This window comes from Grammomys surdaster, unplaced genomic scaffold, assembly GCF_004785775.1.
Source record: "Grammomys surdaster isolate TR1022 unplaced genomic scaffold, NIH_TR_1.0 263, whole genome shotgun sequence".
Taxonomy (NCBI): domain Eukaryota; kingdom Metazoa; phylum Chordata; class Mammalia; order Rodentia; family Muridae; genus Grammomys; species Grammomys surdaster.
The window spans coordinates 3,285,894-3,309,598 of NW_021604704.1; the positions used below are offsets into that span (position 1 = coordinate 3,285,894).

General features: G+C 46.3%; 1 protein-coding gene across 1 annotated transcript; it reads right to left on the reverse strand.

The window, feature by feature from the left end:
- Window positions 1-666: 666 nt before the first annotated feature.
- On the reverse strand, window positions 667-23,705 carry Nyx (nyctalopin). Its single transcript, XM_028776031.1, has 3 exons — window positions 23,561-23,705; window positions 23,174-23,254; window positions 667-2,422 (listed from the first exon to the last, which is right to left on the reverse strand). The coding sequence occupies exons 2-3, from the start codon at window positions 23,196-23,198 to the stop codon at window positions 1,014-1,016; spliced, it is 1,434 nt and encodes a 477-aa protein (XP_028631864.1). The 5' UTR covers window positions 23,199-23,254; window positions 23,561-23,705; the 3' UTR covers window positions 667-1,013.

Here is a 23,705-nt window from a genome sequence, read left to right on the forward strand (position 1 = left end):
CGAGTGGATGCTGGTAGACCTTTGCCCTCGGGAATACGGTGGGAATACCCTGGGAAATCTGAGTCCCCTTCACAGGTCCTTGCTGCTTTCTTCTCTTGGCTGTTAGTCTCCATTCAAGCAGCTCACAATAATTTCCATACCTAATGGAACCATCCCAGCTGGAGATGCTCTGCCCGGCTAACAAAGCACTTTGTGGGAACAGACACTCTTCCCACAAAAAGAAATGCTAAGAAAAGAGGATTTTGTTCTTCCTTGGACATTCACAATACACTGGAAACTCACAATAGTATTTGACAGACTCTGAAAAGGCTTAAGAGAAACGGGTTTAACTTTAGCATTTTATAAATGTGGTCCACAAACACACACCTTATGTAAGTCTGACAGTGCCTATACTGAGGGACCAATTGTGACATAAAAGAAATGAATCTTTGTTTTAAATGCCTCAATGCACACCTCGGACCTCAGCAACAACTGCCTGCCTTGGATCTAAGTCTGTTGCCCATGCCCATTCTCTAATGCCCTGTCCACCTTCCTGAACCTTGTGGTTCCCAAGCCCCCGGGGATAAAAGGAGGGTGAAGTATCGTGTTAGAAAAGGCAAGGATTGGGTTTACCGGCTACTGAGGCAGGAGAGCTGCCATAGTTCTTAGTACTTAGCCAATTGAAACCTACATTCATTTAGGCCTATGGGCCCCGTTGCCTGGGAAGTAGGAGAGTACTTCCCAGGAACTTCCATTCTCATCTACCCTCCAAAGGGCCCATGCTCATTCTTCTCTTTTTCAATGGATGCTCATGTGAGAAAAGCAGAAATTTATACCCACTCCAGTGTCATTTCCCAGCGCTCTCTCTGCCTAGGGCTATCTTTAGAGACAAACTGTTTCTTCCACCCTGGCAAGAACTTTAATCACCAATCCCATTCCTATTCCCTCTCCAGTTACTACAGACACGCCTAATGGCAGCCAAGTAAACCTTCCCCCTTCTGGCCAAAGTGGTTTGGGTCACTGCAGTGTAGCTGTCAGTCCCTCTGCAAGCCCAACACCACATACTGGGCCAGGCTGAGCAAGAGGAAAGAGGTGAAGAGAAAGGTGGCCTCATAGCACAAGACCATCACTCCATGGGACCGAAAACTGTCATTCAACGAGACGTTGACCAGCTCCCAGGTGGTGTTGGCTACCTCCTCTATAGGGGCCCTTGGGGCCAGCAGCTTGGAGAGGAGGCTGCTGAACTTGCTCACAGTGGTGGCCACTGGCTCTGGACTCGGGCCTGGATTGGATGTGGTGAAGTTCAGCTCATCAGGGTCCACACAGAGGCCATCAGAGGAGCGCTCAAAGACCACCTGGCTGAGGTCCTGGCCGGCTACAGAGCCTGGGGAGGCGCAGGCCACATCTGCCACACGCCCAGAGCCCTCCATCCAATCACGCAGCCACTCCAGCTGGCAGTCGCAGCGCCAAGGGTTGCGGAAGAGGAAGAGGCGGCCCAGGAAGAAGCCTGGCTGGAAGGCGGCCCAGGAGAGCACAGTGAGGCGGTTGCCATTAAGATGCAGAGCTAGGAGGCCCGAGAGGTTCTGGAAGGCGCCTTCCTCCACAAAGGTGATGCTGTTGCGGTCCAGGTACAGCAGCTCGAGCTCTGCCAGGTCGGAGAACCAGGCGCGTGCCACGCTGCCCAGCGCATTGCCGCCCAGATTTAGGGTGCGCAGGCGGCGAAGGCCGCGGAAGGCGGCGGCGGGCAGCGAGGCCAGCAGGTTGTCGTTGAGCAGCAGGTCCTCCAGGGCGCCACAGTCGCCAAAGGCCCCGGCATGCACTGTGCGCACGCGGTTGGCCTGCAGGCTGAGCGAGCGTAGCCGCCGCATGCCCAGCAGCGAGCTGGAGGCCACGGCCTCGATGCGGCTGCGCTCGAAATGCGCATGCGTCAGGTTAGCTAGGCCCCGGAGCGCGCCTGGCACCCGGCGGAAGAGATTGTCGAAGGCCGTGAGCTCTCGAAGGGCCGGCAGTTCAGTCAGGAGACGCTCAGGGACGCTGAAGAGGCGGCAGGCCGCCAGGTCCAGGCGGCGCAGGCGGCCCAACGCCGCGAAGGTCCGCACGTGCAGGTAGCGCAGCTCGCCATTGTGCGCCAGGCGCAGCTCGGCCAACCGCGGCAGGCCCTTGAAGGCGCCGGGTGTGATGAAGGACAGGTTGTTGTGGCGCAGAGACAGGCGGCGCAACGAAGGCAGCGTACCAAAGGCCCGCTCGCCCAGGATGCGCAGGCCGTTCCGGTCCAGGTCGATGGAGGTCGCCTCGCACGGAAACTCAGTGGGCACCCGCTGGAGGCCCGCACGGTCACAGCGCACTGAGCAGCCACGCTCCACGGTACTGCAGGTACAGGCCGCAGGGCAGGCCCGCAGACAGGCCTCGGCGGCCCGGGTGCAGGGCAGGCTGAAGACCACCGCTAGAGAAGAGAGGGGCCAGAAGAAAAGACAAAGAACAGTAGTCAAAAGTCACCCCAGTAGCAGTTTGCAGACCCTTCACTGAGTCCTGCCGCCGTCAAATGGCCTCTTTCTGTCTGCTTACCAACACGGGTTTCCCCACCCGCAGTGCCCTCCGCATTGCTTTCTAATGACCTTAATCAGCAAACTCTGCTACATCCCACTTTGCTCTAAGCTTCCTTATGATACAGAGGACACTGTACGCTTTTCGAATATGACTAGGTTTGTTGATCGTGTGGGTAGGGGACTCTCTGAGGAATGTCACTATACCCCCCCACATTAAGGCCTGTGCTGCCCAGTGCAGTAGCCAGTAGCCACATGTGCCCCAGACCGTTAGAAATGAGTTCAGCCAAGTTGAGTACTACAAGTATACAGAGGATGCCAAAAAGTTAAATAGTACATCGTTGATTTTGTATGGGTTACATATTGAGATGGTGTTTTTAGATGATACATATTAAAGCCAAGTGTGGCTACTTGGGAAATTGTTTATGAATGGAGCTTTTGATACATTTCAATTTGAGTCACTGGCCCACCATAAGCTTTCAATTTTTTTACACACTCACACCCACAATGAGTCATTTAAGCGTCAGTGAAAAGGAAGAATTAGAGAAGGATGGGGGTAGGGAGTTGGAAAAGCCTATTGTTGCCTTGCTTTGTCTTTAACGGTCGCTTAGAATGTAAATATTAAGGATAATCTCCGATCCCAGTGATGCCAGAAATAAAACCTGAAACATACAGAATGAACTCAGATAAGTTTAGTTGGAAGGAAAAGAGGAGAATGCTATTGTGGGAGATGCAGGTTAGATGCAAACACAGCAGAAAGCAGACATTTTACTCTGGGGGGGGTCTGAGTGGTATGGGACCTAGTGATTTTTTTTTGTTAGTCACCAAGATCAATGGCTGATGAGTCACTCTGTAGGATTTCTTGTTATCTTGTGATAAGGGACAAGCACATACCATACGTCATCTATAAAGGGGAAAGGGGCGCTTGGCAGATTATCAGGTAATGAATTAACGGCAGGAGAACCTTTTTTTCCCCCTTGTCCCCTTGAGGATCCCTATCCACCACCACCCCACTGCCCACCATCTTATTTTACTTTATTTTATGCCTGTGTATGGGTGTGTACACCCATACATGAAGAGGTCAGAAGACAACTTACAGGAATCAGTTTTCTCCTTTCTATTATATGAGGCCCGGAATCAAACTCAAATCAAACTTGGTCACAGAAGTGCTTACCTGCTGAGCTACCTCACCAGCATATATGGCCTCTCGTGTTTCAAGGTCAGAATATATTGAATACACTGTCACTAACTTCCTACATCTTGAAAAAAATGATTATGGACACTATAGAGTTAAGTTCCATTCACACTCTCTAGAAACTATTTTACATCATACTGGGGAAAAAATGTTTATAAATTTCATTCTGAAAGTTCAAGTGAATGATCAAATAAAGTAATCAAAAACCTCCCCTCTTCCAGTATTGTTGCCACTGACAGCAAACCGAATAGCATGGCCTGCTTCCCTGTGCAAGGCAGTGGTCCCAAGCCTAGTACAAGGCTGGGGGTGTAGCTTGGTTAGCACATGCAAAGCCCTGGGTTCCATCTGTAACCCTGCATAAACCAAGTGTGTAGTATATGCCTGTAATCCCAGTGCTCAGGAAGAAAAGCAGGAGGATCTGAAGTTCTAGGTCATCTTCAGCTACATAGTGAGTTCAAGGCCAGCCAAGGATGCATAAGACCCTGGAGAGGAGGAGAGAGGGGGACGGAGGGGAAGACAGCGCTGACAGATGGACCATTTTCATTTTCTAACCAAGTGGTTTCAGGCAGTGTTCAGTTTCACAGTTTGTAAAGAAAGGGGGTTCCCAGGCATAAATTGCCCAATTTCTGGCAACCCTCCCTGGTCCTGTCATTTGGTCCCTCCCATCACATACACAGTACCTTGGCTCTCTAAGTCCCTGTGTAACTTGAAGGCATAGACAACACAAGAGTGTGCTCCACATGCTTGCTGCCACCTCTGAGGGCTTGCTCAGCTTCCAGCAGTTCATCTGTTGGGAACACTCCATGGTTTCTCAGCTGCTCCAAAGGGAATTTGGCACTTTCAGACTTGTCTCTGAGTGTTCAACTGAAAATGGGCTACTTTATCATTCTGCTGTTGAGAAAGCTTGGTATAGCTTCTCCTTCTCCCTAAACACTGTGAGATAGGCATCAAGCTACCAGCAAGATTCTTGGAACTTATACTGTCAGACTGGCTGTGAGTAAGATCTCTTGTTGATTGAGATACACCCTGCTAGGGAAGCATGGCCAAAAATACCTTAACTCCAATCCTCTGCAGAACAGAGGAGTAACCTGTTCTCATCAACCCTTCCAACTAGGTCAAGTTGAAGTATCACATTTCCTTACCAGAAGCTGTTCATTCTCCTCTCTTCTAATTAAGAAAAGTACACTCTCAATCATATGACTCATGTTTCTCCTGCTGAGCAGACAACATTGTTCCAAGCACACAGTATGGCTCAATGCATGTTTGCAGAAGTAAGTGGAATTGACGCCTTCCTTTATGAACTTCTTGCCAAAGACTGTGATTTGTTTTGAGAACTCTTTGTAAACAACTCAGGATTGTAACAGAGTGGCTCACACCTGCCTGTTACTACAGCTCTAGCAAATTATATTGTTACTATATTATTGCCCATAATATATAATGTAGATTATCACAAATGGTGTGTATAATTCAAAAGGTCAAAAAAGATGGTTGCTAATGGTTTTTAAATGCTTTTAAGACACACAGCATGAACCTTTCCATTGTATATTGCCTCTCCACCCCACCTCCCCCCAGACAGTGCTCTCTATGTAGCCCTGGCAATCCTGGAACTCAATTTGTAGACCAGGCTGGCCTTGAACTCAGAGATCTGCCTGCGTTTGCCTGCCAAGTGCTCAGATGAAAAGCATTCCCCACTATGCCCAGCAACTGTATATTCCCTTTGACAATTACATTTTTGAGTCATGTTGTTATGATTTAAATCTAAAAATATGTCTCAAAACCTCATCCAGTAAAGGCTCAATTGCCAGCTAATGGGCTTTTGGATCGATTATTGGATCTTGAGAGATGCTTCGTAGATGAGTGGACTGTAAAGAGATGGGAGGAAGCCAGGTGGTGGTGCACACCTTTGGTCCCAGCATTTGGGAGACAGAGACAGGTGGATCTCTGTTATTTGAGGCCAGCCTGGTCTACAAGAGTAAATTCCAGGACAGCCAAGGCTACACAGCAAAACTCTGTCTCAAAAAAAAAGTGTGAGGAGGCAGAGCACTGATAAAGAGTCTTTGATGCATGTGTCTTGTCCCAGGCCTATCTGTCTCACTTTGCTTCTGGTGGCCATACTTGTGGTAACAAGCAGCTCTGCACCACCAAACCCATCCACCACTCTGTGCTGCTGCACCACAGGCCCAGAACCACAGAAGAGATGTGAACTGAAACCTCTGAAGCCATGAACCACATCACTCATGTGAGTTTTGTGCCCAAAGAGGACAAAAAAATACATCTGATCCTCTACAGCTGAAGTTCTAGGCAGTTGTGAGCCACCTGATGTGCGTTCCAGAAACCAAACCTCGGTCCTCTTGAAGAGCAATACTTACTTTTACCACTGAGCCAGGCATGTTTTTAACCAGAATGAAAAAGGGACACTTACCTTTACCATGTGGATGTATAACCTATTTCAAAAAGTAAATTGCAGTTTATTTTAAATTTCTACAAAGCATTCAATATATCACCATCAGAGATCTGCTTTTGGTCTCTGAGACTGATAACCATTGGAAATAGTAATTTACTGTATTAGTAAGCAAAACTTAAATGAAATCAAGTCAATTCTCAAAACAGGCAACAAAACTGCAATGTTAGCTTACCAGGTATGAAGACTACGTATGTGATTAGTAATCGAGAAAAGCAGGGCGTCAAGAAAAATATTTAAAATATAATAATAACATATTGTGGTCAATCCTGCTTGCAATCATAGCAGAGTATCTTCTATCACATGACTTTATGCTGATAGCTACAGTATGCCCATAGCTATTGCTACAAAGAGACTACAAAGAAAGGTCTATTTATGGGCATGCTAGCCAGGACTTCACATTGGACTTACATGAGAGCTTTGATACTCACAAACCCAAGCTAACTGCATCAAGATCTTCAGGGACCAGGCACTGGTATTTGTAAAGCTCCAAGGGGCTAATTCCAATATGCATCCAAAGTAAGAAACCAAGAACCAACTTTATAATAACGGGATTTCATCTGTAGGGATGGATGGAGAGATGTTACTAGATATAACCGAGTGACCAACCGGGTGGTTAGCAGTTCCAAACTGAAGTATACAATCAAAGGAGTTGTAAACGGGCATAACAAACACCTCAACAGGAATGTTCATAGCAGCATACCATCCAAAAGACAAACAACAAATACCCATCAACGGATGAACAAATATGGCATATCCACTCAAATGATATACTTTCGGTAGTGTGTGTACATGAATCTGCATGTGTATATGGAGGACAAATCATTATGAATGTCTTCCTCAGTCAGCACTGTATTGAGACAGTTTCTTGCCGAATCTGGAGCTCTCCCACTCTCCCATTTGGCTTGATTGACAATTCTGCAAACCCCAGAGGGCTTCCTGTCTTTGCATCCTCAGCCCGGGGTTGGGGGGGGGGGGTTTACAGGCTGTACTCGGTCCTCATGCTTGTGTATCAGGCAGTTTATTGGCTGAGCCCACCTCTTCAACCCTTTTTGTTAGAGTTCCCGTATTTCTTTCTTTTTTTTTTCCTTTTTTTATTGGATATTTTATTTACATTTCATATGTTATCCCCTTACCCCATCCCCCACCCACCCGGGAACCCCCCTTCCCCTTACCCCTCCTCTTTCTTCTCTGTGGATGTAACCCCCACCTACCACCCCCACTCCCACTTCCCCACCCTCAAAATTCCCACCCCCTGGGGCGTCCAGCCTTCATGAGGTCAAGGATCTCATCTTCCACCTGTGCCCGGCAGGGCCCTCTACTCTTACATATTCAGCTGAAGCCCTGGATCCCTCCATAAGTGCTCCCAGGCTGGTGGTTAGGACCCTGGGAGCTGTGGTTGGTTGGTATTGTTGCTCTCCTCATGGTGCCACAAACCCTTTCAGCTCCTTCAGTCCTCACTCTAACTCCTCCATTGAGAACCTCATGATCAGTTCAATGGCTAGTTGTGAGCATCTGCCTCTGAATATGTCAGACTCTTGAAGGTCTCTGAGGAGACATCCATATCAGGCCCTTATCGGCATGTACTTCCTGACTTCCACATCAGCATCTACCTTTGGTGACTGCATATGGGGTGGATACTCAGGTGGAAAGGTCTTCAAATGGCCCCTCCTTCAGTTTCTGTCCCTCACTTTGTCTCCATGTTTGCTCCCTTGAGTATTTTGTTGCTCCTTCTAAGAAGAACTGAATCACCCCCACTTGGTCTTCCTTTTTTATGAGCTTCATGTGGCCTGTGAGTTGCATCTTGGGCATTTCAAGGTTCTGGGCTAATATCCAATAATCAGTGAGTGAATACCATGTGTGTTCTTTTGTGATTGGCTTACTTCACTCAGGATGATAACTTCTAGTTCCATCCATTTACCTAGGAACCTCTCGAATTCATTGTTTTTAATAGCTGAGTAATACTCCATTGTGTAAATATACCACATTTTTTGAATCCATTCCTCAGTTGAAGGACATCTGGGTTCTTTCCAGCTCCTGGCTATTATAAATAAGGCTGCTATGAACATAGTTGAGCATATGTCCTTGTTATATGTTCGAGCATCTTCTGGGTATATGCCTAGGAGTGGTATAGCTGGATCCTCGGGATCCTTTCTTTTGGAAGTCCTGTTCCCCATCTTGCACTCATCAGATCCATCTTTCCCTGTAAATTCTTTTTAACAGATTTAGAATAAACATTTCCTTAGTAATCCTAATCTGAAGCTGTCTATGGACCTACTCTGAAGGAAAATGAAGCTAGACAACAGGCTAAAGGAAGGTAATGAAGAACAGTGGAAAGGGTAGATGCATCTCGAAACACACAACCTTCCTTTTCTCACCTTAATTGCTTAACAGACAAGAGATTGTTTAAAACAAAAAAATAGCATGAAATTGTGGAGTTTATAACATGCATGAGTGAAAAACATGACAGAGTAACATGAAGGGTGAAAAGAAACAAATTAACTTTTATGAAGACCTTCCACTCTACTTGGATTAATGTAAGACTGTATCTGTGGAGAGGCTAAACCAGCTATTCCTCTGACCTGTGTGGAGACCTAACATTTGGAGCTGCCATGACTTAAAACTGTTAATCCAGTTGAGCTGGTTAATCACCTGGCCAAGAGACTACCTCTCAAGAAGACAGGCTCACCTTAAACCATACTAAAAAGAATAAATAATTATCCTTTTAATGATTAGATAGATAGATAGATAGATAGATAGCCCTATAATATACTTTTCCTTCCCAGAATTCACACTGTGTAAGGCCAACAGCTTACAAGTCTGGCCAAAGCCATATAGCTTCATTGGTCATTCATTTTCTGAATTACTCAGAAAAGTGTAACTTTTCCTTTTCTTCCTTCTGTGTCCATTCTAAGCATGCATTTTTTAATACTTTGGGCTCATTTGCAGCTTGCCTGCTTTGGGGTTTTTTCTTTCAAAATCTAATAAAATTGTCCTCAAGATTTCTTCAGAGTCTGTTCTCAATTTTTTTTTTAGAAATCCAGCTGGTCTAGAACTCACTATGTAGAGCAGGCTGGCCTCAAACTCACAGAGCTCCACCTGCCTCTGCCTTCCCAGTGCTGGAATTAAAGATGTGTGCCACCATGCCTAGCCAAATACATTTCATTTCATTTCATTTCTTATTCACTTTACATCCTGCTCACTGCTCCCCTCCCAGTCACCCTTCCCCTCACTATCCTTCCCCCCTCCCTTTCTCCTCTGAGCAGGTTGGAGTCCCCTGGGTATCCCCCCACCCCACCATGGCACATCAAATCTCTGCAAGGCTAGGCCTTTCCCACTTAGGTCAGACAAGGCAGCCCAGTTAGAAGAATATAGCTCATGGACAGCCAACGCTTTTGGGATAGCCCCTACTCGTCATTCAGGACCCACATGAAGACCAAGCTGCATATCTGCTACATATGTGCAGGGAGGCCTAGGTCCAGCCTGTGTATGTTCTTTGGTTGGTAGACTCTGGGAGCTCAAGGGTCCAGGTTAGTTGATTCTTTTGATCTTCCTGTGGAGTTCCTATCCCCTTAGGGGCCTGCAATCCTTCCTATTCTTCCATAAGAGTCTCCAAGCTTCATCCACTGTTTGGCTGTGGGTGTCTGCATCTCAGTCAGCTGCTGAGTGGAGCATCTCAGAGGACAACGTGCTCCTGTCTGTATAGTTCAGGAGTCTGATGGAGGTGGAGGAAAGGTGATGGGAGGATTGCCAAATACTTTTACTAACAAGACTAAGAACCCTGAAAGGGGGCCCCAAGTTTGTTCCCCTGTAACATTCAACAACCACACCAAGACTTCCCAAATTTATGGTAACAAGACTAATTCAAGGTAGACCAGGACAAATTGGACCTGCATATTGTAATCCCCAGAAAATAAAAAGAATCTCAACCCCTACCTCACTCCATGCACAATGAGCAAAATGCCATGAACAGTAAATATAGGAAACAGTTTAGGAACTAGAGCAACACATGTCACATGGGTGAGATGAACATGTATAATACCACTCAATTTTTATGAGTTTCTGTGGGGCAGTGGGCTATGAGAAAAAGCCAGAAAGCTTGGTAGAAAGATCTGAAGCCCCGGGAACCTTGGTCTGAAGAAGGCCAGTAGGACGGGAGGCTGCTTCGAACTTTCCCAAAGCCATATGGCTCTCTTAGCTTCCGCTCCCCACAGCCCCTCCCACGGAGTGGTCCATGGCCTTGATCACGTAGGAATAACACCTCCATGCAAATAAGGCATCCCCAAGCTCTCAAACCAAACCAATAGAAGCTACCTGTTCTCCCCCCAAAACTGTTTATATCCCCTGGAGCTCAAAAGTAAAGGCGTTGTGTGGTGTGAGACCTTTCCCGGTGTCGGAGTGCTTTTTCATGATTCCTCGCCAGTCACTGGCTATCCTGCACATTTCAAAGGATGACAACACTTCTCTCCTCCCCGTGGGCAGAGCTGTAACACTTTTCCTTCTGCAGGCACTCCTGAGCTGCCCTCGGAAAGAGGGAACCAAAAGAGATGTAACACTTGCCCGCATTTGGAGGCTGGGACAGAGGCAGACCCTCCAGTCTGCCGCACCACTCCCCCCTCCTCTCGGGCCCAGCTGTCCGAGGCTGCTGTAGCCGCGATTCGAGAGGCTGAAAAGCGAGCTGTGCTCCGTGCCCTGCCTGCTCTCACTGAGCCGCAGTGTCCAGGATGCCTGCCGCCCACGCCACCGCCCACGCCCTACAAAACCGCCCCGACCCTGGATGACAAGTTTCTTTTTCTCTCCTAAGAACAACCAACTTTTTAAAACTTTGAAACACTATTTCACTTGTAGTTCGACCTGGCCTTGAACTCATGATCCCCTTGCTTCAGTCTCCGAAGTATTACAATTACAAGTGTATGTCGTCTTACAATAATCAAGTTTAATAAGTGTTTGTTCATAGATTCATAAGATTATCTCTTTGACTCTGACAGCCTTGCACCTAAGCATTATTCTCCTGGACTCATTAGGTGATATTTCTGGAGGTGGACCTAAATGATACTAAGTTTTGTTTATCTTTCCACTAAATTTATTGTCTCCCAGACTCCATACCTAATCTGAGCTCCCTGCCTAACTATGATATGAAAGAACTGCACTTTCTGACCTTTGAGGGCCCTCCTGGCACTCATTGTCCATGGTCCTATAGCAGCTGTTAGCAACCACAGTTTCTAAGAAAACATGCCCCACTCAAAGTCCCATGGGTCCCTGCTCTCTCCTCCTAGGCACAGCTGTTTACACCATGGGTGAACACTTTGATGTAAACAAATCTAATTCCTTCTCCATGAAAATCAAGTAAGACATAAGGCACTAGCCAGCTAGCTTTGGGGCTGAGGTTTGAACAGTCACATGTGATCTGGATGTTGTGATGCTAAGCCTGTAATCCCAGCACTTGGTGGGTGAAGGCAGGAGGATCAAGAGCACAAAGCCATCGCCGGCTACATAACAACTCAGATCAGCTGGAGCTACTATAGAATATCCTGTCTTAATAAACAAAACCTGAAACTAACAAAAAGCAGCATGTGATGCAAAGCTATGAAGAAGCAGAAGCCAAGGGCAGTCTGAAGAAGCCAGCATACTGTTCCTCTACTGAGAATGTCATAACAAAGTGTCCTAAACCGGGTACGTTACTGTAAACAAGCATTTCTTGTGGTTCTGCAGACTGGGAAGGTCCAGATCAAAGCTCATTCAGTGGCTGGTGAGGGCTGCCTTCCTGTATCACAGACCGCCATCCTCTTGATTGGTCCTCATGACAGAACTCTCTGGCACACAGTGCACATTTTTAATCCCAGCACTAGGGAGGCAGAAGCAGGCCAGTGAGTTCCAGGCCAGCCAGGGATACACAGTGAGACCCCGTCTCAAAATAATAACAATTTCAGGCTTGAGAGCTCCTCCTTTGTGACCCATCGCCTCCCAGAAGGCCCTGGCTCACTCCTCATTCTAGCCCACTGGGAATTTGGTTTCAGTTGTGATATAGGAATGCAACTCAGACATTCAGTCCATTCTTGTGCAGAGAGAGCAATAGATCTGCATTCCCCCAAGGTCCCGTTAAAACTTCCTATGGTACTTCCCTGTTCCCATTCCAGAAATCCACTCAGATCATCCGCATGAATAAGTGGATTTCTGTTCTGTACGAAACAGTCTGTGACTGTAGTAAACATTTGACAGCAGAGACGACGCCTTTAAATTACTCATTCTCCATTTACCTAGAAGCCAGAACTCTCCTTCCTGCAGTTCAAACCCAAAGTAAATGACCAAGATTTGTCGGGCCGACAGCCCACAAGACTCGGAAACAGAAGGAGGCTTTAGGCAGAAACCATTTTCTGGACAGAGTGGCAGGACATTTGACTTTCAGATTTACACAGTGGTGAGAGAAAAAAATCTGCATGATGGAATTGCTGACACCCAGCACCTGACGTGTCTCCTGTGTGCAGATGGATGCACTAAACTGGCTGAAGTGACCCACCTCCTGATATAGGCGTTTTGCCTGTCAGTGAAGCTTCCAATCAAGAATGCTTAGGAACACGTAATAAAGTTCGGATTTGCTTCTGCGGCCTAGAATAGGTCCTGTAGTTAGCAGTCATTTCTCCCCCACCCGCTCTGTGTGTGTGTGTGTGTGTGTGTGTGTGTGTGTGTGTGTGTGTGTGTGTATTGCCACAGTATGCATATGGAGGTCAGAGGACAACTTGTGGGAGTACCATGTGTATTCTAAGGATTGAGCTCACATGATCAGGCTTGGAGGCCAACAACTTTACCCACTGAACCATGTGGCCAGTTCTGGTAAGAATCTTAAGCAGCAGCCTAACATAGATGTTATAGTTTGGCTTTGAAATGTCTTTCCAAAGGCCCATGTGCTAAAGCTTGGTTCAGAACCTCTGGAATTATTAGGAAGAGGAACCTTTAAGAAATAGAGCTTACTTGCAGGGCAGTGGTGGCACACGCCTTTAATCCCAGCACTTGGGAGGCAGAGGCAGGTGGATTTCTGAGTTCGAGGCCAGCCTGGTCTACAGAGTGAGTTCCAGGACAGCCAGGACTACACAGAGAAACCCTGTCTCGAAAAAAAAACAAAAAAACAAAAAACAAAAAAGAAAAAAAAAAAAGAAAAGAAATAGAGCTTACTGAAGTAGGCCTTTGGAGGGAGGGATGTCCTTGAAGGGACTATTGGTATCCCAGGCCCAGCCTTTCTCTCCCCTTGATTATCAAATGTCATAAAGTTGAGCGGTCGGTCTTCTGCCTCCACCACCCACCATGATACACTGTGCTGTTTTGAGCCTAAAGCAACAGAGCCAAGAAAGCATGGATGGGAACCTGTGAAACAATGAGTCTAAATAATCCTTTCCTCCTTCTAACCTGTCTACTTTGGATCTTCGGTCCAGAAATGGAAAGCTAACACAACCAGCCCCCTTCATTTTTGTAGTACAGACCCCCTCCTTGTGACCCCTCCTCTTTCCCCTGAAGAAACTGTAAACACTTCACCTTGCCCAGGAAAATGACCTGAATTCAGAACCAAAAGGAAACTCTTGACAGAAAATCTCTAAGAGTGAATTGGGAAGTCCAGATGGTTCTGACTTTTCTGTGGCCACATGGAGGGTGGACTCTCTCAGAATCGGCAGTGGTGACTTCAACAACAAATCTTGGCTGGCCTGAGCTAAGTTCCATGGGGGAAGCCTTGGCCAGAAGAGCCTATTTGCCCAATTAAAATCAAGATTACAGTTTGTGAGAATAGAGAGTCAATTCATCTGTCAGTTGCTTAGCAATATCTCTTCACAGGGCAGTATTTTGTATCCATCTGGAAGTCAGGGAAGGGTTTCGTGCTTCCGCCTTCAGTCTAAGGAATAGGGAGGAGAAAACAAGAAATGCTCAAGAAAGGCCTGGCGTATTCAGAGGTGAGCCTTTCCAAAACATTCCATGGTCAAATCCTCTCCCTAAGGACATGCCCTTCTGTCCCATTTCTCTCAGTCCCACAGACCCTTCCCAGGCTTATCCCCAACTTCTCATTCTGCTCCCTTCTTTCTTTTCTCTTTTTTTTACATTTTTATTTATTCTTCTCTCATACAATAATCCTAACTGTAGCTTCTGCTCCTTCCACTCCTCCCAGTCCCCTCTTTTCCCTTTCCCATCTCTCCCCCAGAAAATGGCAGGCCCTCCCAGAGACATCAACTGAACAGGGCATAGCAAGACACAATAAGACTAGGCACAAACCCTTAGATCAAGGCTGAGTGAAGCAACCCCATAGGAGGAAAAGGGTCCCAAGCACATGCAAAAGAGTCAGAGACAGCCCCATTCCCACAGTTAGGAGTCCAACAAAACCCCAAGCCAAACAAGCACAGCATGTTTGCAGAGGGCCTACTACAGATCCATGCAGGCTCTGCGATCACCACTTCCGTCTCCCGGAGCCCTCATGCTGCTTTCTTTTTAAGCCTCAGACAGACTATCCCTATCACTCAGTTCCCCCCCCCCCCCCCCCCCGCCTGGGTTGTGTGGGAGGCTGTGAGGAACAGGTGTACTGTACTGCTTGGGACAGCTGTGAAAGCACTAGGCCAAGCCAGAAGTGGACTCCAAGAGCCACTTGTCACAGGATTAAAGCTCATCAAGGGACAAATCCCTCAAAGCCAAGTCCCAGAAAAGGAAGCAAAACACCAGGTGCTCTGTTTAGATTAAATATCCCCTAAAACCTCATGTGCTGAAGGCTTGGTCCCCTGCCTGTGGCACTATTGGGAAGTGATGGAACCTTTCAGAAACAGGACCTAGTGAAAGGCAGGCAGTCCAGGCCTGTGCCATTGTGAAGGGATGCTAGGTCTTTAGCACACTCACACACATCGCCTCCTGGGTGCTCTGAAGTAAGGAGCTTTACACTGTTTTCCTCACCATGGTATTCTGCCTCACCTCATGCCCCAGAACAAGACAGCCGGCTCATCACAGGCTGAAACCTGAAGGCATGAGACAAATAGTCTCCTCCTTAGCAAGTTATTTAGCTTAGATAGTTCTGCCACAGCAATGGAAAGCTGATTGATACATCAGGTATCGGAATGTTGAAGCTATGACTATGGAGAGTATTCCTATGGAGTACTATGCAAAGGATCCAGGATGGTCCAACCAAGGCTGCACAGTAGAGTCCCATGGAGTTTCTTAAACTAACAGTGCCCCAGGCAGTTGTAACATAGATGGGCTCCAGTATCCGTGTGCCTTTCTATTGCTTATTTGTCTGCTTAGTTGTCTATGCTGGGCATGGAACCCAAGGCCTTGTACATACCAAAAAAACACTCTGCCTCTTAGATGCTCCATCCAACAGCCCTTGCTTTGTTGGTTTTTTGTTTTGTTGTTGTTGTTGTTTTGTTTTTCGAGACAGGGTTTCTCTGTATAGCCCTGGCTGTCCTTGAACTCACTCTGTAGACCAGGCTGGCCTCGAACTCAGAAATCCGCCTGCCTCTGCCTCCCAAGTGCTGGGATTAAAGGCATGCACCACCATTGCCCGGCCTCCTTGCTTTGTTGTTGTTTGTTTGCTTTTTGTGTGTTTACGTGGGGTTTGGTTTCTTGTTTTGTTCTGTTTTGTTTTTCAGACAAGGTCTTGTTATGTAGTTCAGATGGACCTGGAACTCAGTGTAACCCACACTAGCCTTAACTTTGTGACCCTGCAGTCTCCACGTGCCAAGTACTGGGATTAAGGCACGTACAATTATACCTTGCCAGAACCTTAATATTTTTAAGGTTCCACAGGTGGAGCTGGGGTGACAATTTAGTCTATAAAGTGCTGTAAAGGACTTGAGTCCCACCCCCAGAACCCACGTAAAGAAGAGCAGAGTGGTACGCAGCTGTTATTGCAGAACTAGGAAGGTTGACCCCTGGGGCAAATGGCAGGTGGGTGAAAGACCCTGTCTCAAAAAGCAAGGCTCCAGAGAATGACACCCAAGATGGAGGTTGTCCTCTGGCCTACACACACACACACACACACCAAATACAGCTCCACAGGTGATTCAATTGTGAAGCTTAAAACAAGAATGTTTGTGGACCAAGTTTGTCAAAATGGGATCCATCTTTGTTGTGCAAAATGTAGTAAGCTAAGTGTTGGGATGCATAGCTGTAATCCTAGCTCTCAAGAGGGTGAAGCACAATTTTAAGGCCAGCCCGACCTCCATAGTAAGATCTTATCTCTAAAGAGGTAGACAATGGTAAGGAATAGCTGAGTGGCCTAGCAATGTCTCTCTTAGGTAACCAAAGAAACGAGGCACACGCCTTTAATCCCAGCATTTAGGAGGCAGAGGCAAGTGAGTACCAGGACAGCCAGGGCTGTTACACAGAGAAACCCTGTCTCAAAAAAATCGAGAGACAGGGGTGGGGTGGGGTGGAGAGGGAGGGAGGGAAGGAGGGAGGGAGGGAGGGAGGAAAGAAAAAGGAAGAAAGCCGGTATGCACAAACATTTATGGGAGCACCATGAGCAATAGCCAAAATGTGAAAACAACTAATGGCTATGAACTAACAGATGGATAAGCAAATGTGGTACCCTGAACACCCAAATATCCCACCTTAAAAAGAACAGTTATGGGCACATGCCAAAATGTAGACAAAGGGGGGATTTCTAAAACATGCAAAGCTGGGGTTCATAACACAGGTCAGTAATCTCAGATACTCAGGAAGAAGAATCACAAGTACAAGGCCAGCCTGTACATGATAGTGACGCCCTGTTTCAAAAAAGCAGGGTGGGTTTCCTAGCATGGTGGCTCACATCTTTAATCTCAGTACTCAGGAGGCAGAGGCAAGCAAATCCCTGTGAGTTCTAGTCCAACCTGCTAGTCTATATAGTGAGCTCTAGGATAACCAGGGCTATGTAGAGAGACCCTGTCTCAAAAAGCCATAAACAGAGGTCTGGAATATGGCTTAGTGATCGAGGATTTACAAAGCATGTGTGAGGCCCTAGCTTCAATCCCCAAAACTGCAAAACAAATTATGCTCAGGGAAATGAGTTAGTCACAAGGCCACATATCATATTACTTCCATTTACAGGAAATGTCTGCAACAGGAAAACCCATAAAGACAACAGATTACAGGTTGCCAGGGGCTGAGACAAGGGGCAAGCTTCAACTAGCTGCATAATAATAGCACATCTCCAAAGTTCTGGGACAGTACAAAGCTTGTGGGGACTAGATAAAAGTGACAATTGCACAACATTGTTAATTGTCCTTAAACGTCACGTGTGAAAGGGGAGTACATTTTATGTGAATTTTCCATCAATTTTTTTTTTTTTAAAAAAAGTTACAAAGTGTCCCTAAATCTGGCAAACACCAGAAACAAACTGTCGGTCTGCGGCCTGCTGAGATGGATAGGCCAGCTCCAAGCTGCAGGGAGGTATTGCTGACCAGGCTCAGGCGCCCACAGAATGGCATCTTAATATGGACCAGCTGGGGAGCTTCTCTCTGGAGGCACTAGGCTCTGTAAACATGTGCCCCACCCCCCCAGGTTTGTTAGGGGAATGGTTACTCATGGAGTTTCCAACCACAGGCTGAGCTTGGAATATTTTTGTATTCTCATTGTTTGAAAAAGACTTGCGCCTCACAAAACTAAAATAGCATGGGAAAATGTGCTCTGCTTTCTGGTTTCAGCAGAATCTAGTTAGCCACTTTGGCTCTAGAAATCATTCTCTTTCCACTCCTGGCAAATACTCCCCCAGTTGCTCCTCTGGCCAAGCCCAGTGCTAGGTTTTCAAAACAGAATTAATGGGGAGACAGAAGTGTAAGAGGGAGTGCCATGCCATGGCCTATGGCCTCAGGTGACCCCAGAACATGCTTCTTACTCCATGCAGGTACCTATTATGACAAGAAGGAAAAGCAGGAGCCAAAGAGATGGCTCAGCAGTTAAAATAAATAAACAAATACATAAATCTTAAAAAAAAAAAAAAAACCACGTTGGAGAACCAGCCAATACACTCAAAGCATATGAAGCTGACGTGGTACCAAAAGACTTGTAAGACTAGAAATGTGTTGTGGGAGATATTTAAATCTCCATCCTAAATAGCAGCCCTTCACAGGAAAGGGGAATTAGTATCAAACTACAAGGCCGGGGCTAGCCACAACAGAAATGGGAAAGAAAGATTGGTGTGGTGATGATGGGTGCTGGACTTTTTCTCTTTCATTATTTTTCTTTTGTGCGTATGGATGTTTTGCCTGCATGTCTGAGCACCACGTTTGTGTGGTGCCTGTGTAGGCCAGAAGAGAGTGTCAGATCTCCTGGGACTGGAATTATAGTTGTAAGCCTACACGTGGGTGCTGGGAATCAAACCCCTGTTCTCTGCTAGCGAAGCAGGTACTCTTAACCACTGAGCCATCGCACCAGTCTCTTCCAAACCCACTTGTTTTCCTTTTCTGTTATTTTTGAGACAAAGTTTCATGTAGCCCAGGCTGACTTTGACTTCTTTATTGTAGCCAAGGATAGCCTTAAACTCTTGGTCCTCATTCTCCTATCTCTACCTCCTGAGTACTGGGTTTGTAGGCATGTGCCAGTATGCCCAGCTCAAGTGGTAAGCCCTTCAAGAACTGGAGCTTAGTGTAAGTAATTTGGTCATTGAGAACACTGCACTTAGAAGAGATTAATGTATTTCTTCTTCTCTTAGGAAGTCCCACAAGAGTAGATTGTTACTGGCAAAGCTGGCACCTCCCCAGAACTCCCAGAATATTTCTTGCTTCCTGTCTCACCATATAGTTTTTTCCTATTGCATATTCATCTACTGTGAGACCCTCACCAAGGCTGAGTACATCCTGGTGTCATGTTCTTTGACCTCCAAAGCCATAACCTGAATTTACCTCTTTTCTTTATCTAGTATCTAGCCTTGGACATTTTGGTATAGCAACCAAAAACATGCCCTTAACAGGAATCAACTTAAATTCCTAACAATAAGGAAATACATAAACAAACAGTGTATCCACACAAAGAAGTTATTGCTTGCCACTCAAAATCAAGAACCACTGGCCCATACAATAGCATCAGTGAATCACTTACATGTGTTGTTTATTATGCCACAACATCTGCCTCTACTGTGAGAGAATTCCCCCTGGGGTCTAGTTCTCTCCTTACAGTCCTGCTTTCTTCTTTTAAGCTTAGTTACTTGAGGTACAATTAAGATTGCCTTCAATAAAATGGCTCAGTTGGTGGAGTGTCTAGCAAGTATAAAGTCTTGGCTTCATGTAAAAGCAGGTACAGGGGTACACAAAAAGTGCCCATTTTAAAGTGCAGTTCAGTAAGTAGAACAAATATTTATACCTACCATATCAATCAAGACAGAGCATTTCTCATCAAATCTCCAGAAAGTTCTTTCTTGTCCCCTTGACACATGTCCTCTCTGTATACTACAACACTGCTTTCTGAACTGAGGTTTGTCTTTGTAGGATTTTATAGAAATGGTAGTGAATGGTTCTTTCACTCACTCATATGCATATGGGGTTCTTTCATGTGAGACATGTCCACTAGCTTGCGATAGACAACAGTGGTACCTTGACGAACGGATTCCCTTACCTGTGCTAGGGTCTGAATATGAGATGGCATGGTAGATACAGGTATTAAGTGCTTGGTCCAAGCTGCTAGAGTTATTTTAAGTGTAAGTCGAGGAAGTAATGCCTAGCTGGAGGATCTAGGCCTGATGAACGAGTCCTTGGGGGTGGGAGTGGGTTATCATGCCCTATTCGTTCCTGTTTTCCCTTTTTCCTGTTTCCTGGCTGCCATGATCTTAACTGCTCTATCCCACCATACCCTCCCTGCCATGATGGACAGTGGAAACTAACTCATTCTCTCCGTCTCTCTGTCTCGCTCCCTCTCCCCCCACCATGTGTGTGTGTGTGTGTGTGTGTGTGTGTGTGTGTGTGTGTATGTGTGTGTGTGTACATGCATCTCTCACTTATCTAGCTAGGAGTAGAGCTGCTTGGGCCATATAAATATGTTTGCCTTTCCACAAAACTATTCTCCAAAATGGGTGCACCATTTTATACTCCTGCCAAAGATTCATGACCATTTCAGTTGTTTTACAGTCTCATCGAAGCTTGATGGTTGTCATTCATTCGCATTTCGGCTCTTGTTTGTGGGTCTGAGAATAGCACCTTGTGATTTTACTTTCATATAGACTTTCCTTATCCTTCTAGACAAAGGCCTAATAACTAGTATGAATGAGGGCATCCAACAGAGGGAAGGAGTCAGTCTATTTACTCTGGGCTGCTTCCTGCTTTCAATCAGCAAGCCATTATTAGGTACCTAACACCTCTTAGATTCCAACAGAGACGTGATCAAGGTGGAAAACCTGATCACTCTAATGATTCGGTGTGGAGAGAGCAGGGTATAGAAGACTCTAGAAAGTCAGTTCTGGAATTTAAATATGATCCTTCGAACAACAGGGAGCTAGGAGATTGGTACAGGGAAGGGGGGGGGTAGGGGGCGGGGTTGTGCTTATCCAGCATGTCCCCAGGAAAACTGTTTCTGCTTTGTTCAGTCTTGCGTCACATTTCCCCTGCTCCGAGCCACTTCTCCTTCTCTCGGTCTTTTTGTTCCCCCTAGCCAAGGAGACAGATCGCTATCCCTGCCTGCTTCTTGGGAACATGCTGTTCTCATTGCTTGAAACTTATCATCAGAGAAATAGTCCCTGTGCTGCTGGCGTGTGTTTGAAATGAAAGCACTAGGGGATGTGTGTCTATTGTTAGTAAATGATGTCACCACTGAGCTTGCCAAACTGTCACAAGCAGTCTGGATATCTTTCAGGGTTCTGTAGCAGAGACAGCTCCGTTCTGCAGCACGCAGGCTCTGAATAAGGTCTGGACTTTATGAGTGGCAGCGGAGCTTTGGGTTTGCATTGAAAATAATATTGGCTCTTGGAAGCAAACATTCTGTCCCCATGACTCAGTCAATCTTCTCCTTTCTTTCTTTCTTTTTTTTTGGGGGGGGGGTTCGAGACAGGGTTTCTCTGTGCAGCCCTGGCTGTCCTGGAACTCACTCTGTAGACCAGGCTGGCCTCAAACTCAGAAGTCTGCCTGCCTCTGCCTCCCAAGTGCTGGGATTAAAGGCGTGCGCCACCACCGCCCGGCCAGTCTTCTCTTTTCCAATAGTGCTGGCTGCTAGTCATTGTGTAAATGTCAACCTCTGTCCTTTGGAGGCCCCTTGAGTAGGAAGTCATATCCTATTTATCATGATGTGCCGTATGCCCCCTTGATGCTATTTGGTTTTAGTTTTGCTTTCTTATTTATTTATTTGCTCTCCATTAAGGCATGTAGGTTTCTCACAGACAAAAGGCAGGTGGTTACTCTAGCTCTGTAGCATCCTTCATGTGCCCTGAACGCGCACTATTGCTTGTTTGATGGAACAGAGTATGTCCCACTGTTTTAAAAAGATGGAAGATAGAACGTTCTAGTTAGCTTTCACTGTCAACTTGACACAACCTAGAGTCATCTTGGAAGGGAGCCTCAATTGAAGAAATCCCTAGAATGGATTAGCCCGTGAACATATCTGTAAGGGTTTGTCTTGGTTGTTAATTGATTGTAGGCATGCACACTATAGGAAGCACCATCCCTAGGCAGGTGGTTCCGGGCTGGATAAGAAATCTAGCTAAACATAAGCCAGCCAACAAGCCAGCAAGCAGCATCCTTCCACAGTTCCTGCCGTACTTTTTTGGCTATGAGTCCCTAGGTGAAAGGTAACCCTGTATGAATTAGCAAGCAGCCTCCCTTCAAGTTCCTGCCTTGAACTTGCCTTGACTTCTCCAAATGTATACCGTGACCCAGAACTTCGAATTGAATAAATCCCTTCTTCCCCTTTGTTGTTTTTGGTTCGAGTATTTTTTATCACAATGACATCAGGAAAACAAGAACACAAAACATTATTGTTAGTATTTGAGAATCATCTGGTAAAAGATTCTGTAACGTGTACCACATATAAAGATCATTACATACATCACCATAACTTCAAGCAGTTAATTCCCGAAAGGGACAGAAAAACAGTTGTTTGTGTAGAATCATTTACTGAAGAACTGAAAAGGAGATTCTCCCCACCCCCACCCCCTTGGGGCTAGCTGAGATTTTAGCCACTGGAGAAAGTATTTTGTGACAAGCTTTGGGGACAGATGCATTCATTTTCTACAGGGCTTGGGATGGTTCCCTACTCATGCTAAGCAGGCATCCCACCATGTAGCCACAGGCAGGCACAACCCCTGCTTTGGTGGCAGTAGCGGAGAGGACGGTGACACATACTTGTAACGCCAGCACTGGGGAAGCTAAGGGAAGAGAAATGCGGCAAATTCAAGGTGAGCCTTGGACACATAATAAGTTTGAGGCTAGCCTGCACTATATGAGACACTGGTTCAACACACACACACACATGCACGCACACACATACAAAGTTTGAAAAAATAAAAACATTTAAACATCTATAATGTCACAGTCCCATTGTCTCCAACCCCCTTTTTAGGAAAAAGGCTTTTTCAGGGGATTTTTTGGTTTTTTTTTTTTTTTTTTTACTAAATCAGTTTAAAATATAAAACTCTTTTTCAAGACTTAGACTCACTGTGTAGCCCTGGAACGTGATAGGTGGATCAGGTTGGCCTCGAACTCACTGAGCTCCACCTGCTTTTGTCTCCTAAGTTCTGAGACTAAAGGCATAAGCCACAATGCCCACCTTGAGTTTAAAACAGTATGCCTAGAAAATCACTAATAAATTCATAACCAAAACATAAGAATATATGGGTATTACTTTTTTAAAAAAATATTTCATATTCGGTTCAGGAGTTTTGTTTATGAGCACATTAAGGGGGAAAGAACAACCTACCATTTACTTCTTTCTCATTTTCTAGCCTCTCCCCACAGTCACACAGCAGGGAAATCTGATCAGAAAGAGTATCCGGATGGAGCTCATACTCTTTAGGCAGGAGCCCTGTGACACCTGCATACCTTCCCATCCCAGTGCCACTGGCCCAGGACTCACCATGAAGAAGCAGGATCAGTAGCATCCCTTGGCCTTCCTTGTACCTGGTGGCTTAGAGCCACTCAGCTGTAGGATCCCTACCTGAGGGGAGAAAGGGCAGGTCAGCAGGTCGTAGGCCACCCAAGAGGGGTCCCTTGGGAACTCTGCCCGCACCTCCACTCTTCCTTGGCTATACCCAGCCATTTCCCCTCCATGGCATTCATTCCTCCCCCAAGGATCCTAGTGTTGGGCTCACTCCAGTTTCACCACATCCATCCATTTGGAAATCCTTCATCAGACTAAGGCCCATCAACAACCCAAGTATCACTCAGAACCCAGCAAGAGAAATAAGTGGTGGAAAGCCTCTGCAGAAAAGCCTGTAATGGCCCATCTCCAAGTATTGCTTACCATCCTGGGGATCTGCCCACAGTGCCCCCAGCCCCTCCATCTCCCAAGAAATGGTACAAAAAGAAATAAAGGCTGGAGCAGGGAGCACACAGGGACGAAGAGCAAGGACTGTGCATGCAGGTTTGACTGCTTAGTTTTCTTTCTC